At 49.1% G+C, this 20,594-nt stretch overlaps 1 protein-coding gene across 8 annotated transcripts in view; it reads right to left on the minus strand.

The window, feature by feature from the left end:
- ERI3 (ERI1 exoribonuclease family member 3) overlaps window positions 1-20,594 on the minus strand; it is a 127,731-nt gene that overhangs the window by 60,560 nt on the left and 46,577 nt on the right. For all 8 annotated transcript variants that reach the window (XM_042996908.1, XM_015535368.2, XM_042996910.1 and 5 more), the window contains one exon: window positions 1,629-1,701. In XM_042996908.1, coding sequence (XP_042852842.1) covers window positions 1,629-1,701 — 73 coding nt within the window. The remainder of the gene's footprint in view (window positions 1-1,628; window positions 1,702-20,594) is intronic.

Genomic DNA, 20,594 nt, shown 5'->3' on the forward strand with positions numbered 1-20,594 from the left:
AGTCAGCCAGCCAGCAACTATTCACTGAGCACATACTCTGTACCCACCACTGACCTGGCTACTGCAGACACAGAAAGGAGCCAGCCTCAGTCTCTATGCTCCAGATGGACATGTCTACAAGGAAACATATTTGGACTCAGTTTCAACACTCAAAGATCACAGGTATCCAAAGGGTCAAGGAGTCTCAAGATAAAAGACTGACTGCTGAGCTTCCCAGAAGAGGTGATACCTGAGCTGAATCTTCAAGAAGAGGGAATGTGCCCAATGAAAATGACTAAGGGGCACTTCAGACAAAGATGGAAGTTAGTAAGTAGCTGCTGCTCAGGCCCAAGAGACATCAGCTGGAGAGGTGGGTAAGTGTCAAAATACAAACAAGCCAAGGACCAGGTGTGAAGGACCTGAGTACCAGGGGAAAGCAAAGGAGTTCACAATGTTGCCACAAAGAATGGCTGCCCTGAGACCTATGGAACTAAGTCCAAGGTCATTCTCTTCTACTGTTCCTCCACATGCTCACTTAGCTCCAGCCCATACACACACCAAAAGAATGCTGTTCCTCCTGCTGGAAAGTCTTCTCTCCTCTTCAGACCCATATTCCACCTTCCTTGAATGCCCAGTTCAAGACCCAAATCCTCACAATACCTAGTTTTACCCTTCACTGGCTTCTCTCTTCTCTAAGGCCCCCTGGGAGCCACTGCTCTGATCTCTGGTGTGTTCTCTCTTCTCTGATTTCCTGGGAGTCACTAAGCTAACCAGCAACATGGGGTCCCTGAGGCGTTCAGGGCTGTTGTCCTTACATCAGAAGGATTTATGGGTGTGAGTCTCCCTAGTGTACTGGGCCTCCTGGAGAAAGGATGCCAACAGAGCAGAGATCTTGGGAGTCTATTCCTGTACCTTCTTTCTTCTGCTTACCTAGTGTAGCACACACTAGGAAAGTAGTTTTCTGGGTAATTCAACCTCTGCCAGGCCCCAACTTCATAGCTACACAGGGTTTCTCCCAGCCCACAGCCCCAGCACCCACTCCCCAGATACTTGGTGTTGTATTAGTGTCAGTCTCCTTCCTCAAATTCAAAGGGAACTGGGCTCTATTGTGCACAGTCCTTCTCACATGACCAAGGCTCTGCCAGGGCTAGGCAGGACCACAGCCAGCCTGAACCAACTCTACCTCTCAACCACATGGAGATACCAGGGCCAGTCAGGAGGGTCAGAGACCATACTCATGACCACATCAAATAAGTATACTTTCCCAAAGGCTTAGCTAGTGCCACATCTCTCCTAAAGGAAATGTAGCTTATCTCAGTGATTTAGTTTTGAGCAAGAATCTGGAAAATTCCCTTCACTGGGACTTCTCTGCATACCTGGATGACACCACATTGGGCAGTATCATACTCTACCCCTCGGCCTGGTCCCCAAGCAACTCCCCACTCCCAGAAAGGGCCCACAACCTTACAGTGCATGTTAACTAGGGAAGAGGAAGGAAGGACGTTGAGAAAAGAGAAGAACAGAAAGAAAAGGAAAGCGATGACAACAAAAAGAGAAGAATAGAGATGTGTAAAGAAAGCAAGAGGGGACAGGATCTGATGCACAGGAAACCCAGAGGAAGCACCAGAGTGGGGCTCAGAACACAGTACCTTTTTCAGATTAATCCACTGCTTGAAGTAGTCCGCCACTGGCAAGCCCAAGTACTGGCACTGACCTGGGAGCCTACAAGAAAGGGAAAAGAGAACAAGTTGGGCACATCCATTGTCCCAGGCATGGAGTCTGAATCTAGGAAATGCAAATAGACCTCAGAAGGCTACCCCATTAGTCACGGGTCCTACCCTGCCCAAGAAAGGCTCCCCACCTCTAGCACCCTAGACACTGGGCTCCAGATCTAAATGTGAAAACTTGGGAGACTCTATTCAAAATACAAGCAGCTACTATTTTCTGATGGCCTACAATATGCTAAGGATCTTACTTACAGTTTCACATGATTCTTCAGAACGACGTTATGAGGTAGCTATTGTTGCCTACATTTTACAGATGAGAAAATGAGATTCAGAGGGGTTACCTAAGGTCCCAAAGCTAAAAAATGACAGTGCCAAGAAACGAACCCAGGTCTGTCTCACCCCAAAGCCTATGTTCTTTCCAATGCACCAGTTTGTAGCTGTTTTGTTACAACAGAGAGGCAGGGATATAAGACAAGAGGAAAGAGAAAAGGAACACGTGGAGCTGGCTAGACAGGGGCTTCAGTTCACCCTTAAGTCTCTAGCAATAGGCTTTCTGCAGATACAGCAAACCATGCAAAAGGATAAGAGCTCAGAATTTAACCCAAGAGCCTGTTATTTTTTCTTTAAATTATAATTTATAAATGGTCTTTCCCTCTAGATATAATGTTTACCCACATAAATCCATTCAACCATTTACTGATGTTTAATAATAAACAGGCACTTAAAGCTCAAAAAGTTAAGACTTAGCCACTGCCTATAAGGGGCTCACAATTTGTTCAATGGAATGGACAATAAAAGAAATAGACTAAACAGCCTTAAGTTGGAGCACTGGGGTACGTGAAAAGATGGAGGAAGATACCAAAAATATTAGCTAGGAAAGATCACAGAACTTTCTTGCTAAGCTTGGCCATAGGCAATAGAGAGGCTCTGAATAGTTGTGATTTACATAGATTTTTCTGGGGCCAGCAAAAACAATACACTAAAAAAGCTGGGTAGTAACTCAGAGACTAGACAACAGCTGTAGAGGTAACAAGCAAGGAACAGATAGAAGAGACATAAAGGAGGCCTTGGCCATCAAGTGGGATGCAAGGCCCAATGAGAAGTGGTAGAGCCCAATTCAAAGGCTTATGGCTTGGCTGGTTTCATTCTACTCAGAATCAGACACAAAGAATGAGGCAGGGGCATAGAGAGGATATCTGACACCCAGAGCAGACCAGTATTTAATCATCATTTTTATTACTGTTTTTAAATTCTCTGCCTAAATCACAGTGACTGCTTACTACTTCACCTCCAAATACCACAGAAGGAGGCACAAGTTTGGGAATGCAGTTTTACATACATGCATGGCACATGGCAAGCACTCAATATCTACTGAGTTCAAAGTGTTTAGGAGACATGTGGCAGTGGGATGACATCTAAAGGGGCAGCTGGATATCCACTTTGAGGAGAGGTCTGGATTGGAGATATAAATTGCTGAATCATTAATGTAATTTAAATGAAATTAAAGCCATGAGAGTAGATGAGAGAGCAGGGAAGAGTATGCTGGGAGATGGCCCAGATTAATGTCTCATAAGTTCTACTGAGCTAAAATGGAAATCAAGACCACTGTCACACACATGGAACCCACTACATGCACCAGCCAGCTCTAATTTTGGACTCCCTCAATTCTAAAATTTTTTAATGTTTGTTTATTTTTGAGAGAGAGAGAGAGAGAGACCAAACATGAGTAGGGGACGGTCAGAGAGAGAGCGGGAGACACAGAATTCGAAGCAGGCTCCAGGCTCCGAACTGTCAGCACAGAGCCTGATGCGGGGCTTGAACTCACAGACCACGAGATCATGACCCAAGCCGAAGTCGGATGCCCAACTGACTGAGCCACCCAGGCGCCCCAGCAAGGTTTTTGAAAGATGAAAGATAGCCTTAGGAGCTAAAATGTGGTTGCCTAAGGAGAACTATATTGTTTGGATAACTTTCTTATTTCCTTCAATTTTTCTTTTGTGTTCTTATCTTGTTATTTGTGAAAATGCTTGCTGAGCTCAGCTATTTTTGAAAAATCACATTAAGGCCTGTGAGTGAAGGGGGCAACCAGAAGCAGCAGAATCTGCAAAGGAACAGGTCAAGAGGTCTGGCCAGGAAAAAGCAAGAATCGGGCCACCTATCATATTCACCCTTAGCCATTCCCAGTGTCCCCATTCTTTTAGATGACATGGATCAGGAGTACTATTGGCTGGGCTAGCCCTGGCAGCAGGGTGGGTAGGAGGCTCCCTCTTCAGCAAGATTTCAAAGGTAGACATTTCTACCCAGGTAGGAAGGGTCTAGCACAGTAGGATCTTGCCTGATCTTCTAGGGGGAGGATCTGTACCAGAGGGGCTACATCTAAGACAGACTAGACAGACTGTCAGGCTGGATAGTCAGCCTCAGATATGGCTCAGCAGCAACCCTGAGTGCTATCTGTATCCCATGACTGACTAAAGCACAGGAGGATGGGACTATAATTCTCACCCAGGCTCTAGTCACTTGCAGATACACATAAAGTTTGCAGACTCACAGGCATTCAGGTTGTTGAGTCCTCCAGTTTGTGGGTGGTCCTAGCCCTGTGACTCCAGGACATGAGCAGTAGAAATGTAGCAGGTCCAGGCCCATCTTCACAGAGCCACAGAGCCATATGCCAGAACTTGAAATTCCAGATGGGAGTTTCACGGGAAGACAGCTACACATTTCTAAGACAGAACCCTACCCAGCTTAGAGAACACCAAGAGAAACCCTGTGAGAAAGGTAGGTCAGAGTAGTAGCCATCTCCTACATAAAATAGGACACTGATGTCCAAAGAAGAAAAGGATTTGCTCGATCACACAACAATCCAAGGGAGAACTAGAAATGGGATCTCAGCCTTCTGACTGTACAAGGCATCAGTCATGCACATGCGCTCAGAGTTCTTTACAGTCCCTGGAAAGGCAAGGTTTGGGGCTTTAGAGAGGCAGACAGCATGGTGGTTACTGCTCAAGGTCATACCTGGGTCCAAGGTTCTTAGGAGCCTAAGGCTAGGATCAGTGGGTACCAGTGGGTACACGGTTCCACTAATTTGGAAAGTAAAAGGGCAAAAGTCCCCCTGGCACAAAGGGTCTGAATACTGAGTTCCCACCAGATACTGATCCCAGGAAAAGAGCCACTGGCAGTGGGCCCTGGACTAGCCTGCGGGCATGAACGTGCAGGCAGGTTTATGGTGCCCAGGTCTCCATGCAGCTGGAATCACTGGGCACAGAGCTCCTCAACTGCCCAAACATCATCTGGCCATGCTTATTACTGTTGCCCAATGAAATTTTATGCACCGAGTCCACAGGTGTGATTTCCCCTTCTTTATGAGGGTCGGAATGACATCACCGATGGCCAATAGAAAAGAGCCAATTATGTCCAGGCCATAAAAAGGAATGAGATTTTTTCAACCAAATCAAAACTTCCTTCAGCTTCACGAACGTAAGGGGCCCCCTTTAAGGAAGGGCCCCCAGCCCTGCCATGGGCTCTAAACTGAGGGATATAATCAGTTTCCAAGTACTATCAGACCTAGGGCTAGAGAGGGGCTCCGTCTTCAGCATTCACCATGTGACACTGCTCTCATCACACTGGGCCCCTAGGGTCATCAAAACAGAACATCAAACCCTCCTCAAAGATGCCTGACTAGCTCCTTGCTACTCCATCCAGGCAGGAGTTAGAAAAGATGGGGTATTTCTCAAGTTCCCTTCCTACTCCTTCTAAATAACAAAAAAGAAAGCAGAGAGCCTTCCTCCACTTAGAAAGAAAAGAGTGTGGGAGGAAGAGGGGTACAGGAAACTCCCCCCCCCCCACAAAAGCATAGGGCACAAAGCATAAGGAACCCGGCCCTCCCTACCCACCCCTCATCCAGCCCCACCACCTGCAGCCCAGTGCTTGGGCTGGGCCCAGACAGCCCTGATGGCAAACAGGTGTGACCAGCTCGGCGCCAGCCAAGGCAGGGGACTAGCTCATTAAGGGAACACCACCCTCGCTAATGGGTAGGGGCAGGATGAAGCCATTGTGAACAGGAGCTCAGCTTTGAAGATTAGCTGGAGCAGAGCTGGGGGGCTCTACTAGAACTGCTAGGCTTGAGTTGAGGAGGCCAGCAGCATCCACGGAGGTCTGAGCGACAGACTGACAGACACCATCAGCCAGGAGCAGCAGGAGTGCAGGCACCAGTGCTGGCAAAGGTTATGGACACTCTTCCTTCTGTGCTTTTCTCTCTCTGTAAATCTTAGGGGCAACTCCAAATCAGGGAGATATATGTCACTCTCAGTTTTAGCACACTCGAGCCCTTAAAGAGCAGGAGGCCAGCTGAATCTGGAGCCATATGTGATCCCTTTCTGCCTCTCTGTGAAAGCCATGAGACCCGGATCTTGAAGTGATGTAGGCTGTCAATCCTGGTACCCAAAAGCTTGAGGATGCACATACAGCTCACCTGCAAGGGCGAACTATTTTGTCCCATCTGATATGTAGAAAAAGGAGAGTACTAAGGAGCAAAGGAAAGAGTAGGGAGAAAGGTTCGGTCTTCTTCAAAGTCACAGTTACACCATGGAGGGATAGAAGGCCCAGTATGGGGAAGAAGTAGGCCAACAGACCCAACCAATCAGCCAGATGTATGCTCCTGCCAAAGGGACACCTATAAGGGGCAGTGAGGCTCATGGCCATGTTGGGTTTCTATGCTTGCCCATTCTGAAACGAACACGCATGCACAATGTTGTTGCTGGCTGTCCTGTGTTTCAGAACTGCCAGGTTTCCTAGGCCTCAGGAAAGGTCCCATTCCCACTGGGTCCCAGCCTGGGAGGTGCACCTAGTCAGAGACTCCACAGCCAGTGTGATGAGTCTGCACCCAGCACCAGCAGACTATCCCAGCCAAGGCAGCACTTGGCTGGGGACACAGCTCTTTGTCTCTCCTGTTTCCGTTCCCCCCACCAGAGGAGATAAACAGACCCTGGGTGATAAACGGCCCGCCTTTCAAGATCACTTTTCCTCAAGTTGAGGAGAGTAGCTAGTGATGGATGGGCTGGAATTTGGTTATCGGGAAGGGCTGTCAGCCAGAGGTGCCTATCTCCTCCCCCACTACACAGGGCATCATTACACTGTGGCATCGAGGTAAAATATGAGCAAGGGGAGGGAAGGAAGAAAGAAGGGAAGGCTGGGCTTCCACACGGAGCAAATTGAGCTACAATGAGAGCGGGTGTAAGGCTGGGACGTTAGTTATCTGCCGCGACACCTTTATCTCTGCGCAAATTGGTCCTTCCTCCCCCACCACATCCTCTTGTACAAACAGAGGCAGGCACAATGTGTCACCACTGCAATAGCGTGGCAATTTAACCCGAATTAGTGAGGGGGTCAAGCTAGGAAATAGGGGTTTCTCATTTCAACAGGTTCCTTAGTCTCTGCTGTGAACCACCACACTGGGGGGAGGAGGGTGGACAGAAAGCAGACTCATAATTGAATTCACTCACTTGGCCACCGCTGATGTATAAAAAATTAATGCTCAAGCCTCCTACTTATTAAAGCTGGTTAGTTTCTGTCTCACCTGCAAGATGCACCATGGCAGAAGACACGGCCTGGGCCACCCCGGGCAGGCTGAGCCCTCAGTGCTTTCAGGCAATGCAGGGATCAGTAAGGTCAGGAAGGGAGACAAAGGTGCTGCCTGAGACAGCAGCCCCACGCCAGCAACCCCTCCTAGAAGCCTACAGGATAGAGTGTAGGGTGGGGTTAAGGATGGAGGCCAGGGGGAGGGGTTGTAGAAGGTGATCACATTAGAGATGATCCTGGTCAGTTCAAGAATACACTTCAGTCTACAGATAGAAGCAGCATTCTGGTTTTACTCTCTACCCTGAGATGTCCAGGGTTTTTAGAGGGGTGTCCAGTAACCCCTCTCTGCCGCCCAGACAGGCAGACAGACACACACACACAGTTGTGCTGAAACTGAGGAAGCCAATGGCAGCACTAATGACAATGACAAGGCTAAAAAAGCCAGGTGTAGAGGAGTCAGGCCCATTCCCCAATGGCTCCCCCACTGCAGACCCCGGAACTAGAAGGGCCCTGATGGTGGAGGGGAGAGGGAGAGTACAGTAGAACCCCCCATCCAGCACACAGCTCTGCTGCACTAAGAGACAACTTGGTCAAGTGCCCATGTGTCCTTGGGCAAGTTACGTCACCTCCGTGCCCTGCTCTGTGAAGGTTGCAGGAGCCAGCCAAGGGAAACATATTCATACATAAACACTCACAGAAGGGATTCTGGCTAAAAGGAGATCAGCTGTGACCAATGCTGCAACAGCCTTTGGAGAGGCTTCCAGGCCACCTGCCTTGAGAAGACAGTGCCTTAGGCATGAAAAATATACTGGAGAAGCTTTGCTGGGGATGACACAGAAAGGGGAAGTTCCAAAAATACTCATCAACTACAGAAAATGAATTCCAAGAAGCTTTGAGGTAAGAAGAAGAGTTGTGCATGGAAGAGGCACTTGGGATTCATTCTCCAAATCTAAAGAATCAGCACACAAATAGGAGGGAGGGAGCAAAAGTCAAGGCCCCAGTCTAGACACAAAATGGGAAAACTTTCTACCTCAATTGCCAACACATACTTTGGGTATCACTGAGACTCAGGACCCTCAGGGACAGAGGCCAATCAAACCTGATTCCTAGACTCAGGGAGCTTCCAAGGCCACCCAGAAGATAATCACAGCATGAAACATAATGATCACTCCAGGAGAGAAGACTAAGAAAGGGCCATCCCATTTCTGGTGATGGGAAAGCACTGCTGGGGAGCACTTACGCTCTGCTTCGGTCCTCTCTGCTCGAACACGCGCGTGCACACACACACACACACACACACACACACACACACACACACTCTGTCCCTCCATTCTTCTCTGCCTGCCCACAACCCTGAGAGAGTGCCGACTTCTCAGCCCATTTTGCTCCCACACTTGCCCCCATCCTCTGGGACAGCTGCAGGTTACAATTCCAACCACAGACTTCAGAAAGATGATACACTTGCTGGAGCCTGCAAAGGGTCAGGAGAGAGTACTGTTTGAAATACCAGCGTGACAGCTGGCTCCTTGTCTGTCTCTTCCTCCCCCACTCCCCTCCCCAAACTTGTCATGGTACAAGAAGTCTATAAGCAGCCCATCAGCTTTAAATATCAGTGTGCGTGAAGCAGGAGCACGAGAGCGAGGGAGCGGGAAGCAGACAGCGAGTGCCTCTGTCGCCACTGCCTGTCAGGGAACACTAATGAATTTCACCACCAGCAGCCATGCTTCAGATGGGGTGGGGGGTGGTGGTGGGGGTAGGGAGTTTTCTAGGGAGAACCTTACAGTATTAAAACATCTTTTCCCAAAGCCCTGTTAATAAATGTCATTGCAGAGCTGAGAACTACGGCCCACAGCTAGGACTTCAAGGCAAGGGAGGGGTTGGGACAAGCCCTAAGGTCCTCCCAACACAAGGAGAGTGCAAGTGTGAGGCTGGAGGGGGCCCCCTCTGAGCCCTGCAATTGGGAGGGTGACCACCATGACCCATGCTCATCTCATAAAGGCCGTGGGCTGCCTAGCTCAGATGACCAGGACCAGAAGGAAAGGCCTCTGATGAGGGGAGATCACCAGCTGTGCCTTCTGGGCCAGACTTAAGTCCACCCCACTTCCCATCAACTTCAGCCATCTCACTTCACAGGGAGGCCCACAGGCAAGGGGCTCCAGGCCATCCTTCCAGATCTAGGGCGAGAGCAGTGGTGAGGAAACTCTGACACCAGTCCAAAAGGAAGTACTTCCCCACAGGTGGCAGGAGTCAGAGCTTATCGTAATCTCCGTTGTACAGATGAGGGCATGGAGGTAGAGTAGGAATGTGACTTTCCCAAATCCTACAACTAGTAAGTAGTGGAGTCAGGATTGGAACCCAAGTCTCTTAATTCTAAACAGCATGCAGCTTCTCTGAGGAAGGGCTGATCACCTCACTGTCTCCTGTGTGTCCTCTACTGTCAGGCCCTGCCCCTCCCCTCCATTCTCTCCCACTGGTACACACACACCTCTGGTCTGGCATAGGCCACAGCTGCCATGTAGCACAGGGCTGGGCTCCAGGCCAGGGTGAACCCAGCCTGGCAGAGAAAGCCCTGGGAATGAGCCAGGCCATCACCTGGGAGTCTCCACAGCTCAGAGGGCATGGTTGCAGGCATAAGCTTTCCCTGGGGTACCCTCTGCACAGCTCTGATCAGCAGTGTCTGATCTGGCAGCGACCTGCTGTGCAGGGGGCAAATGACATTTAATTTCCTCTTGGTTTCCCTATGGTACAGACGAAAGGCCGTCACCTGCGTCTGGGTCTGGCGGCACAGCTGGAAGTGTTCCCAGACATGCTGCTCTGGAGAGTTCCCAAACAGAAACCAGAACACAGGCAGAGCAGAGGGATGCCCCATAGGCCAGGCTGCCAGTCCTCCCTGAGAGAACCAACCTCAAATCCCCATTGCCGAGCAGTTGCTCAAAGCCTCTGAAAGGTACTGATATGTAAACAGTACTTCCCTGCTCCACTGCTTGCTGGTCCACTTGCCAACCATTTGTCCCCCACAGAGCCCACAAAAATGACCACAAGCACACCAGGTGTCCTGATCAGCTGGTGCCACAAATACCCTGTGGAACAGTAGAATATGCACTTTCCCAATGCTGCAAATAGTTTAGGAAGTCAAATACCTTCTATCTCCCCAGACCCTCTCCAGTGAAACAATAAGACAAGCATCTCTCCGGAGTCTCCCCAATGACAATTTGTCCAAGGAAAGGGCACAGTGCCCCACCTGTGGTGACTGTGGGAAGTGTCGGAGCTGCCACCAGGACCTGGCTAGAGCTCTCTCCCAGAGGGAATGGCAGAGGCAGCAGCAGGGAGTAGGGTAGGGGGAGGAGGGGGAGCTGCTGACAAGAGGTTCTCAGAGCACTTTGGCCAGTGTCTCAGCTGATGAGCTATTCTTTTTGGCCAAGGAAATCAAGAGCTCCTTAGCAATTTGAGCTGTTTCCAAGATAGCTCACTCATCCCCCCAATTATAGTCTCCACCTGGCCTATGGCCATCTTGACCCTTTGCCTGAGCTGCCTTTGTGTGGCCTACGATGCCCTCTGGAGGCTCCACAGAGAGGCATCCTGCAAGCGGTCAGGTTCTGGGATGTAGACTGCTCTCTGCTCCAGTATACTCAAGGACACAACTGTTCCCCTTACCCTGTCTGTGACCGATCTCCTCTGCCCTGATCCCAGCTCCCTTGACTCCTTCAAGACATGTACGCACTTGGCCTACACAAAGTCACCCTTCGGGGTAGGCATTAGAACGGGCTAGTGGTTTTTAAACTGAGCTCAGTGGGGTTCTAGGATTCTAGAAGGGACATCAGGCTACTTTGAGGACTGGGGGAACAGGAGGAAGAATGGCAGGGTCTCACCCCAGCTTCAACCAGAGCAGCTCAACCCTTATATACTTTGTAATATTGGGCTTTCTTTAGTATTTTTTAAAACAAAATTTCCTGCTAAAAAATACTCCCCATTCAGTCTCTCTACTGTGCTCCTCTGGGTTCTCATGGCATTTGTTTTGTATCTTCTCTGTAGCCTTCTCAGACTCCACCTTACTCAGCCTGTAGTTAGTTATGCACGTGCTGCTCTTTCTGTCCTGATCACCTGGTGCTCCTTATAGTCCCGAGCATACGACTTCCTGGCCCAGAGCAGCTCTCAACAGGGGCTAACTTTAGGCTACTGCTGGAATACCAGCACTTGCAGCATACACAGTGGTCAGCACCTTCGATGGCAGTTTCCATAAGAATTCCTTGGAAGAGAAGAGTTGCAGTGAAGCATAACTGACGTTTACAAGAAGGTCCTAGTGAAGACATGTGGCATATGCCACTCTTAAGTCACCAAATGAGGTACACCTGCTACCATCATCAATCACTTAAATCGACCTCCAAGGGACCAAAGAGACTTTTCCATCTGGCCAATCTCTGGGCAAAATGCAGATATTCCAACAGGAAATATCACTCATTAGAAGTTTCCAAACCCTGCATGTAAGACCATCCATGGCAACACAAGATGATGCTCATCAGATGAGTACTCAAGGGTCTGTTGCCTTGCAGAAGAGTCACCAGTCCCACAATTCTGCTCAAAGGACTCAAAATGGGTGCAGCTCCTCAGCCCCATAAACCAAGCCCACTGCCTGGCTTCCTTCTCCAGCCAGCTCTGGGGAAGGAGCAAAAGGGAGGCAGGGGTCTGTGCTCCTCCTAGCTAAAGCCACTTGTTAGTAGGCCCCAGATTCCTTTATCCCCAGGGAAAGGAAGGTAGCAATGAGCCCTATCCCTCCCCACCCTCCCCACCCCCAGTATGCCTCCCAACAGGGCCAGGGAAGAGAGCCATTAGTGTGTGCCTCAGCAGACAATGGGGAGGAGAAGTCTCCAGAGCAAAGGACAACTGCAGCAATTAGAATGCAGGGAGGTTCAGAAGCTATTTAACTGGGTGACCCCTGAGGTCGCTGCATCTGACTCCCATCCCTGGATAAATATTGTATGAGAGGGGAGGGGGGAGGGTGAGGGAGCCCTCAGAGTGCTGCTCCTCCTTCCACTCCATTCCCCACCCCACACGGCTGCCTCCAGCCACACACACCAGGAACATTATTTACAGCCCTGACAGTCAGAGCAATCACTCTGCTAACCAAGAGGGAATGGACAAAGTCGACTTACCAAAAATTGACTATGGCAATTGAAGAAGAAACCAGAGCTGTGGGGGAGGGGAGCTGAGCCAACACTGAGATGCAAGGCTTCCCCCACATTCTGGGCCTAGCTGGAGCAAATATTTCCCATCACCCCAAAACTACTAGTAGGTGAAACTGGTCCCAACTGGCAGAGTAAATCAGGAATGGTGCATCTCTCCACCTTTTGGGGGCTCCATGATCAAAAAACTCCTGGATCTCATCACTACCCAGGTGTTCCTTAGCAAAGATGGGAGTCCTAGCTACCTGCCCAGAGGAAGTGGGACTAGCCACATGTCACTTATCCAGCTGGTTCCTCAAGCCACAAGCAGGAGAGTCAGCCATAGCAGAAAGGGGTCAGGCTGAGGGAAGAAGAGGAGAGCGTCTGAGTGCAGGCTGCATCTCGGCCCCCACATGTGCCGCTCCTCCAGTCCTGCTCTAATGCACCCTGACATGCCTCTGAAGACAGAGAGCTGTTTGCAGTCAGCACCGTGATTTGTTAGTAATTATTTCCATGGTGTCACATTGCTGTCACTCTGTTAACAAAGAGACAGGCTGCCTCGGGCTGCCTGCAAGAAAGAATCGCAGAGAAAAAGGCCTGTCAGGCTCCCGGGATTCTCTGGGCTGGCTGGCTTTCTTCCCCAGACCAAAATCCTTGCAGGCTTTGGAAGAAACAGTTTTACAGAACTATCAAGTCTGAGTATGTCACCCTTTAGCCAGGGACACTGAAAATTTATCCCACCCACTCACAGCCATCCTTCCCGAGCTCTACTGAGCTAAGCCCCCGAAGTCCATAGATCATTCAGGCATGGGCCACTACGCCAGCTGCAGCCCTGAGTTCTCCAGCCCTCACCTTCCAAGACCGCTGCTTCCTGACTCCTCTTCCTCACTGGGGTGTTTGCAGCTTCTCATGCGCTCTTAGGAGTCTAACATAGGAAACCTATTTCAGACCAAACTGAAGCAGCCGCCCCGCTGGCACAGATGGTGGTCAAAGAGAATATGATGGCAGGGCATCTTCTCTTCTTGAATCTGCCAACCGCAGTTCAGGGCCAAAGCTGCTCAGGTGTGGATGCCCCTGTAGTCTCTCGATGCCTGTGCACCTGTGAGGAGATCATCAGACTGCTCCGTCGTTCCCAGTGCCTGGATTGGTACAACATCCACTGTGGTTTGCTTTAGCACAAAGTAATGTCTCCATTACCCTGGCTGGGAGTGAGAGGACAGATTGGCAACGCTGACAAAACAGAGGTCACTCAACTTACAGGCACGGAAAGTTGGAGATTAATTCTCTCCTCTCATGGAGGGAATCAGACTCCTGGATAGTGGAAGGGAAGCACCAATATCGAGACACCCTTTCATTGCCAAGCAGCAGCAGCAAGAGAGGGACACTAAAGCCCATAAGCCCTACAGAGGCCTTGTCAATGTGGCAAGGGCCACTGGCACCCAGTTCCTGCAGAATCCCACAGGACAGAGGAGCCTGGACAAAACCAAGATTCTTCTGGCATCAGGGTCCAAGGGGCCAGAGGGCAGTGCTGGCTGTATGAACTGGAATGTAAAGTCCATGAAGGCAGGAGGTTTTAGAAGTTTTATCTCTTTGTTCACTGCTATGTCCTCAATACCTAGAATAGTGTGAGACACATGGTGGGTATTCAATCAACATCTGCTGAAAATATAATTAAATGGGTCGGTATGGCTCAAAGGCCACTTCCACAGGCCTGGGGCCAGGCTCTCCCTATCACAGGAGTTCAGAGAAAAGGGAAGCCAGTGCAGGTTCCAGAAGAGACAGGTAGACCACATATCCAAAGGACTGGAATTAGGTTTTAAAGGATGAGGGAGATTCTCATATCAGACTGAACATTTACATACTCATTTGACAAACATGTACCGGAGAGGTAAAGAAAAACTGTAGTCCAACAAAAGGAGAAGAGATAAAGCACAGTATGGAAATACAATGGAAAACTATACAGCAATGAAAAGGCCAACTACTAATATACACAACAACCATGGAGGACTCTCTCATATGTCATGTTGAGCAAAGGAAGGCAGACATAAAAGAGTACATTTTGTATGGTTCTACGTATTAAAAGTCCAGAACAGGCAAAGTGAACCAAAAGTAATAGAAGTCAGAACAGTGGTCATCTGGTAGGCAGAGGGCATTACTGACTGAGAAGGGACACAAAACGTTTTCTAGGATGATGGAAAAGGTTCTTGACCTTGATCTGGGTGGTGGCTGCACACGTGCATGCTTGTATAAAAATATATGAAGCTATACACTTCACATCTGTATACTTTATGTACCCTAACATGCCTACTTCATACCTTGGTTTCTAAAAAAAATAGAAAAAAAAAGGTTGGGTCTCAAGAGTCACACAAAGAGGTTTTTAAAAAAAAAAAAAAAAAAAAACACAAAACTATCTCACCCAAAGTAAAATATTTTCCAGGAGCAAACTCCTTCTCCTTGGAGTTCAGGGGACAAGCCCTCCAATCTTCAGTCCCTATCTGCCAGAGGACAGAGGAGCCCAAATAAGTGGCCAAGGCCTGGGAAGGTCCAGAAATGTTCAAAACACAAAGGAGTGCAGACTGAGTCCCAGGTCTAGGAAGCAGTGACAGCCTTTATTCTGTACCAGGTGAGCTGTGGGGAAGCAGAGATGGAACATATGGTCAAGCCATGCCACCAGCTCGTTCTGAGGCCCTCTGAAGCAGCCTGTCAGATTCTGCCATAGAATCAGACTTCCAGAGATGGTCCTGAAGAGCTATAGGACCAATTTGTCTTCCTGACAAGCTAGACAGACATTGGCTGAGCTACCCCAACTCTGGGCTATGCAAAGGTCTCAGTGCCTACAGCCCCTCCTGCCAGCAAACAGGAGACAATAAGACCCTCACAGAGGGTCAAGGGGAGTATAAGAGTATAACTCCAGGGGCTACTACTTAGGCAGCAACACTTGCCTCACAATGAAGCAGTAAAGAGATATCCATCTAGTCAGTGGCTCTACAGCAGGCCAAAACATGAGACTCCCACCACTGCCATAAACATCTCAAAGCCTGATCAGTTACTACACAAACGTCTTGATCTTTTATCGGGATTTTAACGAAGCAAAACTTCCATTCCAGGAGTTCTAAAAATCACTAAAGTGCTTTAGACTCTGTTACCTTCCTAGTGGATGAGATGAAGCCAACATTAGAGCCCCCCATTCAGGCTCAAAAGTACCCAGAATGTGGAACACCAGAGGCTCTGCCTGCCAAGGAGGGACTGTACTTACTGATCAGATAACAGAGCTTCTCCCCAGTGCCCCCCAGGTCCAAAGTCCTTCCAGAGCAGACCAACTACCCCAAACCCAGGCTCCAAGGCAAGGACACAAGCTGAGTTGTCTGCTGACCTGCGGCTCCAGGACCACAAGCAGAAGAGAGGAAAAGGGATGCAGGCAGGGACCTAGGAGTCCCCATGGACTCCACGGAAACCTGTTCTTGCTCTAGGGTCTGCCCACAGGAAATGGATTATCCCACCAGGCCCATACTCAGGAGCCCTTTACCACTAGTGCCAGGCCCCAGGACATGTGTCGGAAGGAACTCTCAGGTCTCTGTGAGTAGGCTGGCCCCAGAGACCTGCGAGCTCTGGGGGGGGAGGCGGGGCACCCCTCGCTCCTCAGAGCCCAAGAACTCTCGGCCCAAGGAGCTGTCAGGCTAACGAGGCTACCCCACCGCCACTCCATCTGAGCGTGGCAGCCTGCACCGCACGACTGGCTTCAGGTGGCTCTTCTTTAATTAATGGCATCCCAGGCTCTGCAGGGAGCTTCACCCTACAATGAATGGCCCTCTCTCATTAGAGGCAGGCCTGCCATGATGTATTCAGGGCGAGGGCCAGGATTCATTTCCCTGTCTGTGGGTTGGGGATGGGAGGGAGGGGAGAGGCAGCAGGGAGAGATTTATATCGAGTGACTTGGATTAGCTGCAGCTGAAACATGACCCCATCAACTCAAGCTGCCTTCTTGGGGCTAACCCGATGCACCTCTGCTGACGAGAGGGCTCTAGGGAAGCTGAAGGGAGGGCAGAAGGTCTGGTTCTTGTTCTCTCTGGGCTTAGGCTACAGCTCAAAGGCCCAGAATTCCTATACAACCTCCAGAATCCCCTCCCCACCTGCCACACACACTCAGTGTGCACTGGCAGCCTGGTCTGGACTCTGAGCCAATCTTGCCCACCGAGAGCCTCTTCATGGCCAGGAAGCTGACCCACTGTCCTCCAAGCTATAGGACTGACCATGGCTGGCAGCTGGCTTTCGTCACTACTTTCTTTGGGAAATACCCTCCCTCCCTACCTCAGGGAAGGAGTCCATACCATAGTAATGCCCCCATATCTGCTGTCTGGAGAGGACAGCACCCAAGTACATTCTGCCACAGAGCATCTCAGACCACAGACTACCCGGCGCTAGGGAAAAGGCAGGCATTAGTCTGACATGAAAACACCCTGTCAGCTATCACCTCACTATACTGAGTCATTAGACTGAACCCCTACCTCTACGGTGGGGAGATTCTGTGTAATACTACTTTTTCCCTCCACCTCCCCTTGAGGCCATCTCATAGGGATCACAAGACTGAACAGGGGAAACTGGGGTCTTTGGGCAAAAAGTTGTCTTAGAAAGAAAGCTGCTCTGGCACCCTGCTAGCCACACAGGTGATTTTAGGCCTGGGGGCTAGGTAGGATCAGGCTGGCAGCAAATAGCACACAGCCCTACAAACTCCCTCTGTAGACCCCAGTGAATTAGACATTCAGTTTTGCTTGTGCTTGGGATAAGAATCATACATCAGAGTCTATCTTCTATCCATCCTCAACCCTCTTAGAATGCCCAATTCACTAACAGAGCTGGAGAGTCGGCCTTCACCTACCCCTGCCAGCCAATCAGAAGGCTGCTCTGCAGGCTTCCTGTGTCCCTAAGAGGGCCAGGGCAGAATGCCTATCATGTGTACACACACCCACTCCATGTCATCCACGCTTCTCCCTGGCCCTTGTGGAAGAGCATTCATTTACCCTTCCTTCCCTACTCAGAAAGAGATGTAGCTCAGTTCCGCTTTGCTAAGCCCTATTTGGCAATGTGTCTAAACACATGCAAACTTAATTAGTTCAGGAGGGGAGCCCAAGCACTTGCAGTGACAGATAAAAGTATCGGGAAATGAGACAAGTCAGGACTGCCAGGGAGTTCTTAGTCAAGCCCCTTCCCCCAGCAGGCTGCTAATCAAAGGTGATGCAGCTCAGAGCTGGGACCAACTGGCACACCCATGGGCAAGGGCAAGGCTTTCATAAGCTTAGTGACATGATGAGATTCCCCCATGTGCTTCCAAACATACTATAGGATAGAGTATCCAAAATGATACTGGCAGTGGTTTCCTTAAAACAGATCTGAGGACTCATTCATTTGTAGCTCATCAAGGAGGCTCTCAGCCCCAAATCATCCTTCACCACACCTCCTGGCCAACTACGCCCGCATAGCAAAACAAAAATAACAGTGCAGACCTCCACCAACACCAGATCAGGTACCAGCAGCCTAGGGTGTCAGAGAACATCTGCCACTCAGTGCAAACAAAGGAAAGAAAGGCATTCCCACCATATCACAAAGCCATGGGCCATGAAAGACAAAAGCAGATGGTCAGATGGCATAGTGGTTAAACACATGGTTTCTAGAGTCAGAATGCCTAGGTTCAAATCCCTGCCACAAACTTGTATGAGGCCTTGACAAATAACTTACCTCTCTGGGCTGCAGTTTCCTCATCATTTATTTAAGGAAAAAAAAAAAGGGTTATAAAAAGAATTTATTCCTTAAGATTGTGGTAGAATTAAATGAGATTGTCTAAATAGCAGAGCAGAACTCCTGGTATATAATAAGTGCTCAATAAGTGCTGACTATCTTTATTATCTAATATAAAACTTCCAGAGCAATCCCAGCCCTCAGTCTTGGAAGGCACAAATCTCTCAGAGAAAGCCCTTCACCCTGCTCCTAAGACCAAACTCCTCCATGGCCCAGGCCTATGGGCCATCTTACCCAGTACCCACCATGGAGGGAGGACCCAACACCCACTACTGGCAGTGAGAAAATCCAGGAACAACTTGCATTAACAGCACAGTTCAACCCTTCACACTGCAGGAAGGTCTAAGATTTCTTCTTCTGTTCCGTTCTCCCCGAATCTACCTTCCATTGATCCTCTGTCATTCTTCCTAAGTACGGATTCCATAGGCCCACTCCATTACTTAGCTGTCATTTATTCAACAAATATTTATTGAAATACTACATGTCAAACATTGTCCAAAGTTATAATGGTGCCCACAATCTAGTGAAAGATACAGATAAGTAGAATTTATACAATTCCAAGTATAAGTAAATACATTCCAGAAACACACAGGAAGGCACCTAGAAAATGTCGTTAAGATGGATCCTAAGGGGGATGCCTGGTGGCTCAGTCGGTTAAGCGTCCAACTTCGGCTCAGGTCATGATCTCACAGTTCGTGGGTTTGAGCCCCGTGTTGGGCTCTGTGCTGACAGTTCAGAGCCTGGAGCCTGCTTTTGATTCTGTGTCTCCCTTTCTCTCTGTCCCTCCCCTGCTCACGCTCTCTCTCTCTCTCTCTCTTAAAAATAAATAAACATTAAAAAATTTTTTTTAAAGATGGATCCTAAGGAACTGGCTAGCTAGAGCATCTGACTGGGGTCAGGGAGACGAGGTTAGAGAAGTAAGCAAGAGCCTTGAGGCCTCAATAAACTGTGTGACTTTGCCGTAAGAGCAAGAGGAAGCCTTGAAGGTATTGCGCGGAGGTGTGACATAATTTGCTGCAGTTAGGAGAATGGCACAAAAGAAGTAAAACTGGGGTCAGAAAGACTAGAGCACTTTTGTATTCCAAAAAGAATATGATGACCTGAACTAGGGCAGTGGTAGCAGGGATGGAAAGAAGGCAATGACTTTGAGAAACCTCTGGCAAGAAGAATCAACAAGAGTTGGCAATTAATTGGTTGTGACTAGAGAAAAGGAATCAAGGATGAGTCTCGGGTTTCTGACAGAAATACCAGGTAGAGGTTCCAGTCACAACTTGAGAGCAAGTTGGAGGACTAGGTGTTGGGAGAAAGATGACACCTGAGCTTTAAGGGGACTGTGGGCACCTAGGTGGAGAAACGGAATCAGTAGCTGGATGTGAAAGCTTGGAGTTCAGATGGCAGATAAAGCAGATTGCTTTTCTCCAGCAGGATCTCTGCTGCCATGTCAAAGCTGGAACCTACAGAGGCATTCCCTGCCTGGGTAGGCAGAGAAGACAGAAAATTGGTGAAAGAACACTAAACCCCAAGAGGAGCTTCAAGAACCATGAGGTAAGGCAAAGGAAAGGTAGGTCAGGTAGGGAGGCAAGCTGACCAAGGGTCGAAGCCATAACAAGTGTCATTTCTTAAACAAGTTGAGAAGGAAAATTAAATCCATGCCCACTAAATTAAAACCCACCTCGGCAGGATCTGTGACTACAGCATCAAAGCCCACAGAGTATCAACTCATCTGGCTTTGACAAAAGATGGACACAAAATGATTCTGTCGGGACGGGAGCAGATTTCTTTTCTCCAGTGGGATTTCCGCTGCCACTTCAGTTCCCATTTCTCAGTGCCTCACTAATCAGGCCCTTTCCAACAAAAGTGATGTGAAGCTGGTTGGGGGTGGGTGTTGGGAGAGAGGGGAAGGGCAGCAATGAGAAGGAGCCATGGCTCCAGAAAACTAGAGTGGGAAATGAAAATATTTTCTGAATTCCTTAGACTTAGTTAAGTCTGAAAATGGATGTCAAAATAAGAAGTAAGCCACATACTAACAAGTTGCGGGTGTCAATTTAACACCACCCTTGTCAGGCTCATCAGCAGCCTTTACCAGGCGCATAAAAAGGTGATGGCTCTGACGAGAGCCATCTGACGAGAGGTTCCAGGAACACCGATAAGCTGTGCACTGTCACGCAGCACTACTTAGGTTTCCTCTCTGGCTGTTTTTATTTTGTTACACATTTAATTAAGAGCCTTCCCAGCAGTTATGCAGAGTCCTGCTTCTAAAAGGCAGCCACAAAGCTCTCCTCCCCCCAACTCCTGCCACCTGACATCTGCTTCCCTCTTGCACATTCTTTTTCAGAGCTTCACTGGCCTTTTCAATACAAAC

Source organism: Panthera tigris, chromosome C1 (genome assembly GCF_018350195.1).
Source record: "Panthera tigris isolate Pti1 chromosome C1, P.tigris_Pti1_mat1.1, whole genome shotgun sequence".
Taxonomy (NCBI): Eukaryota; Metazoa; Chordata; class Mammalia; order Carnivora; family Felidae; genus Panthera; species Panthera tigris.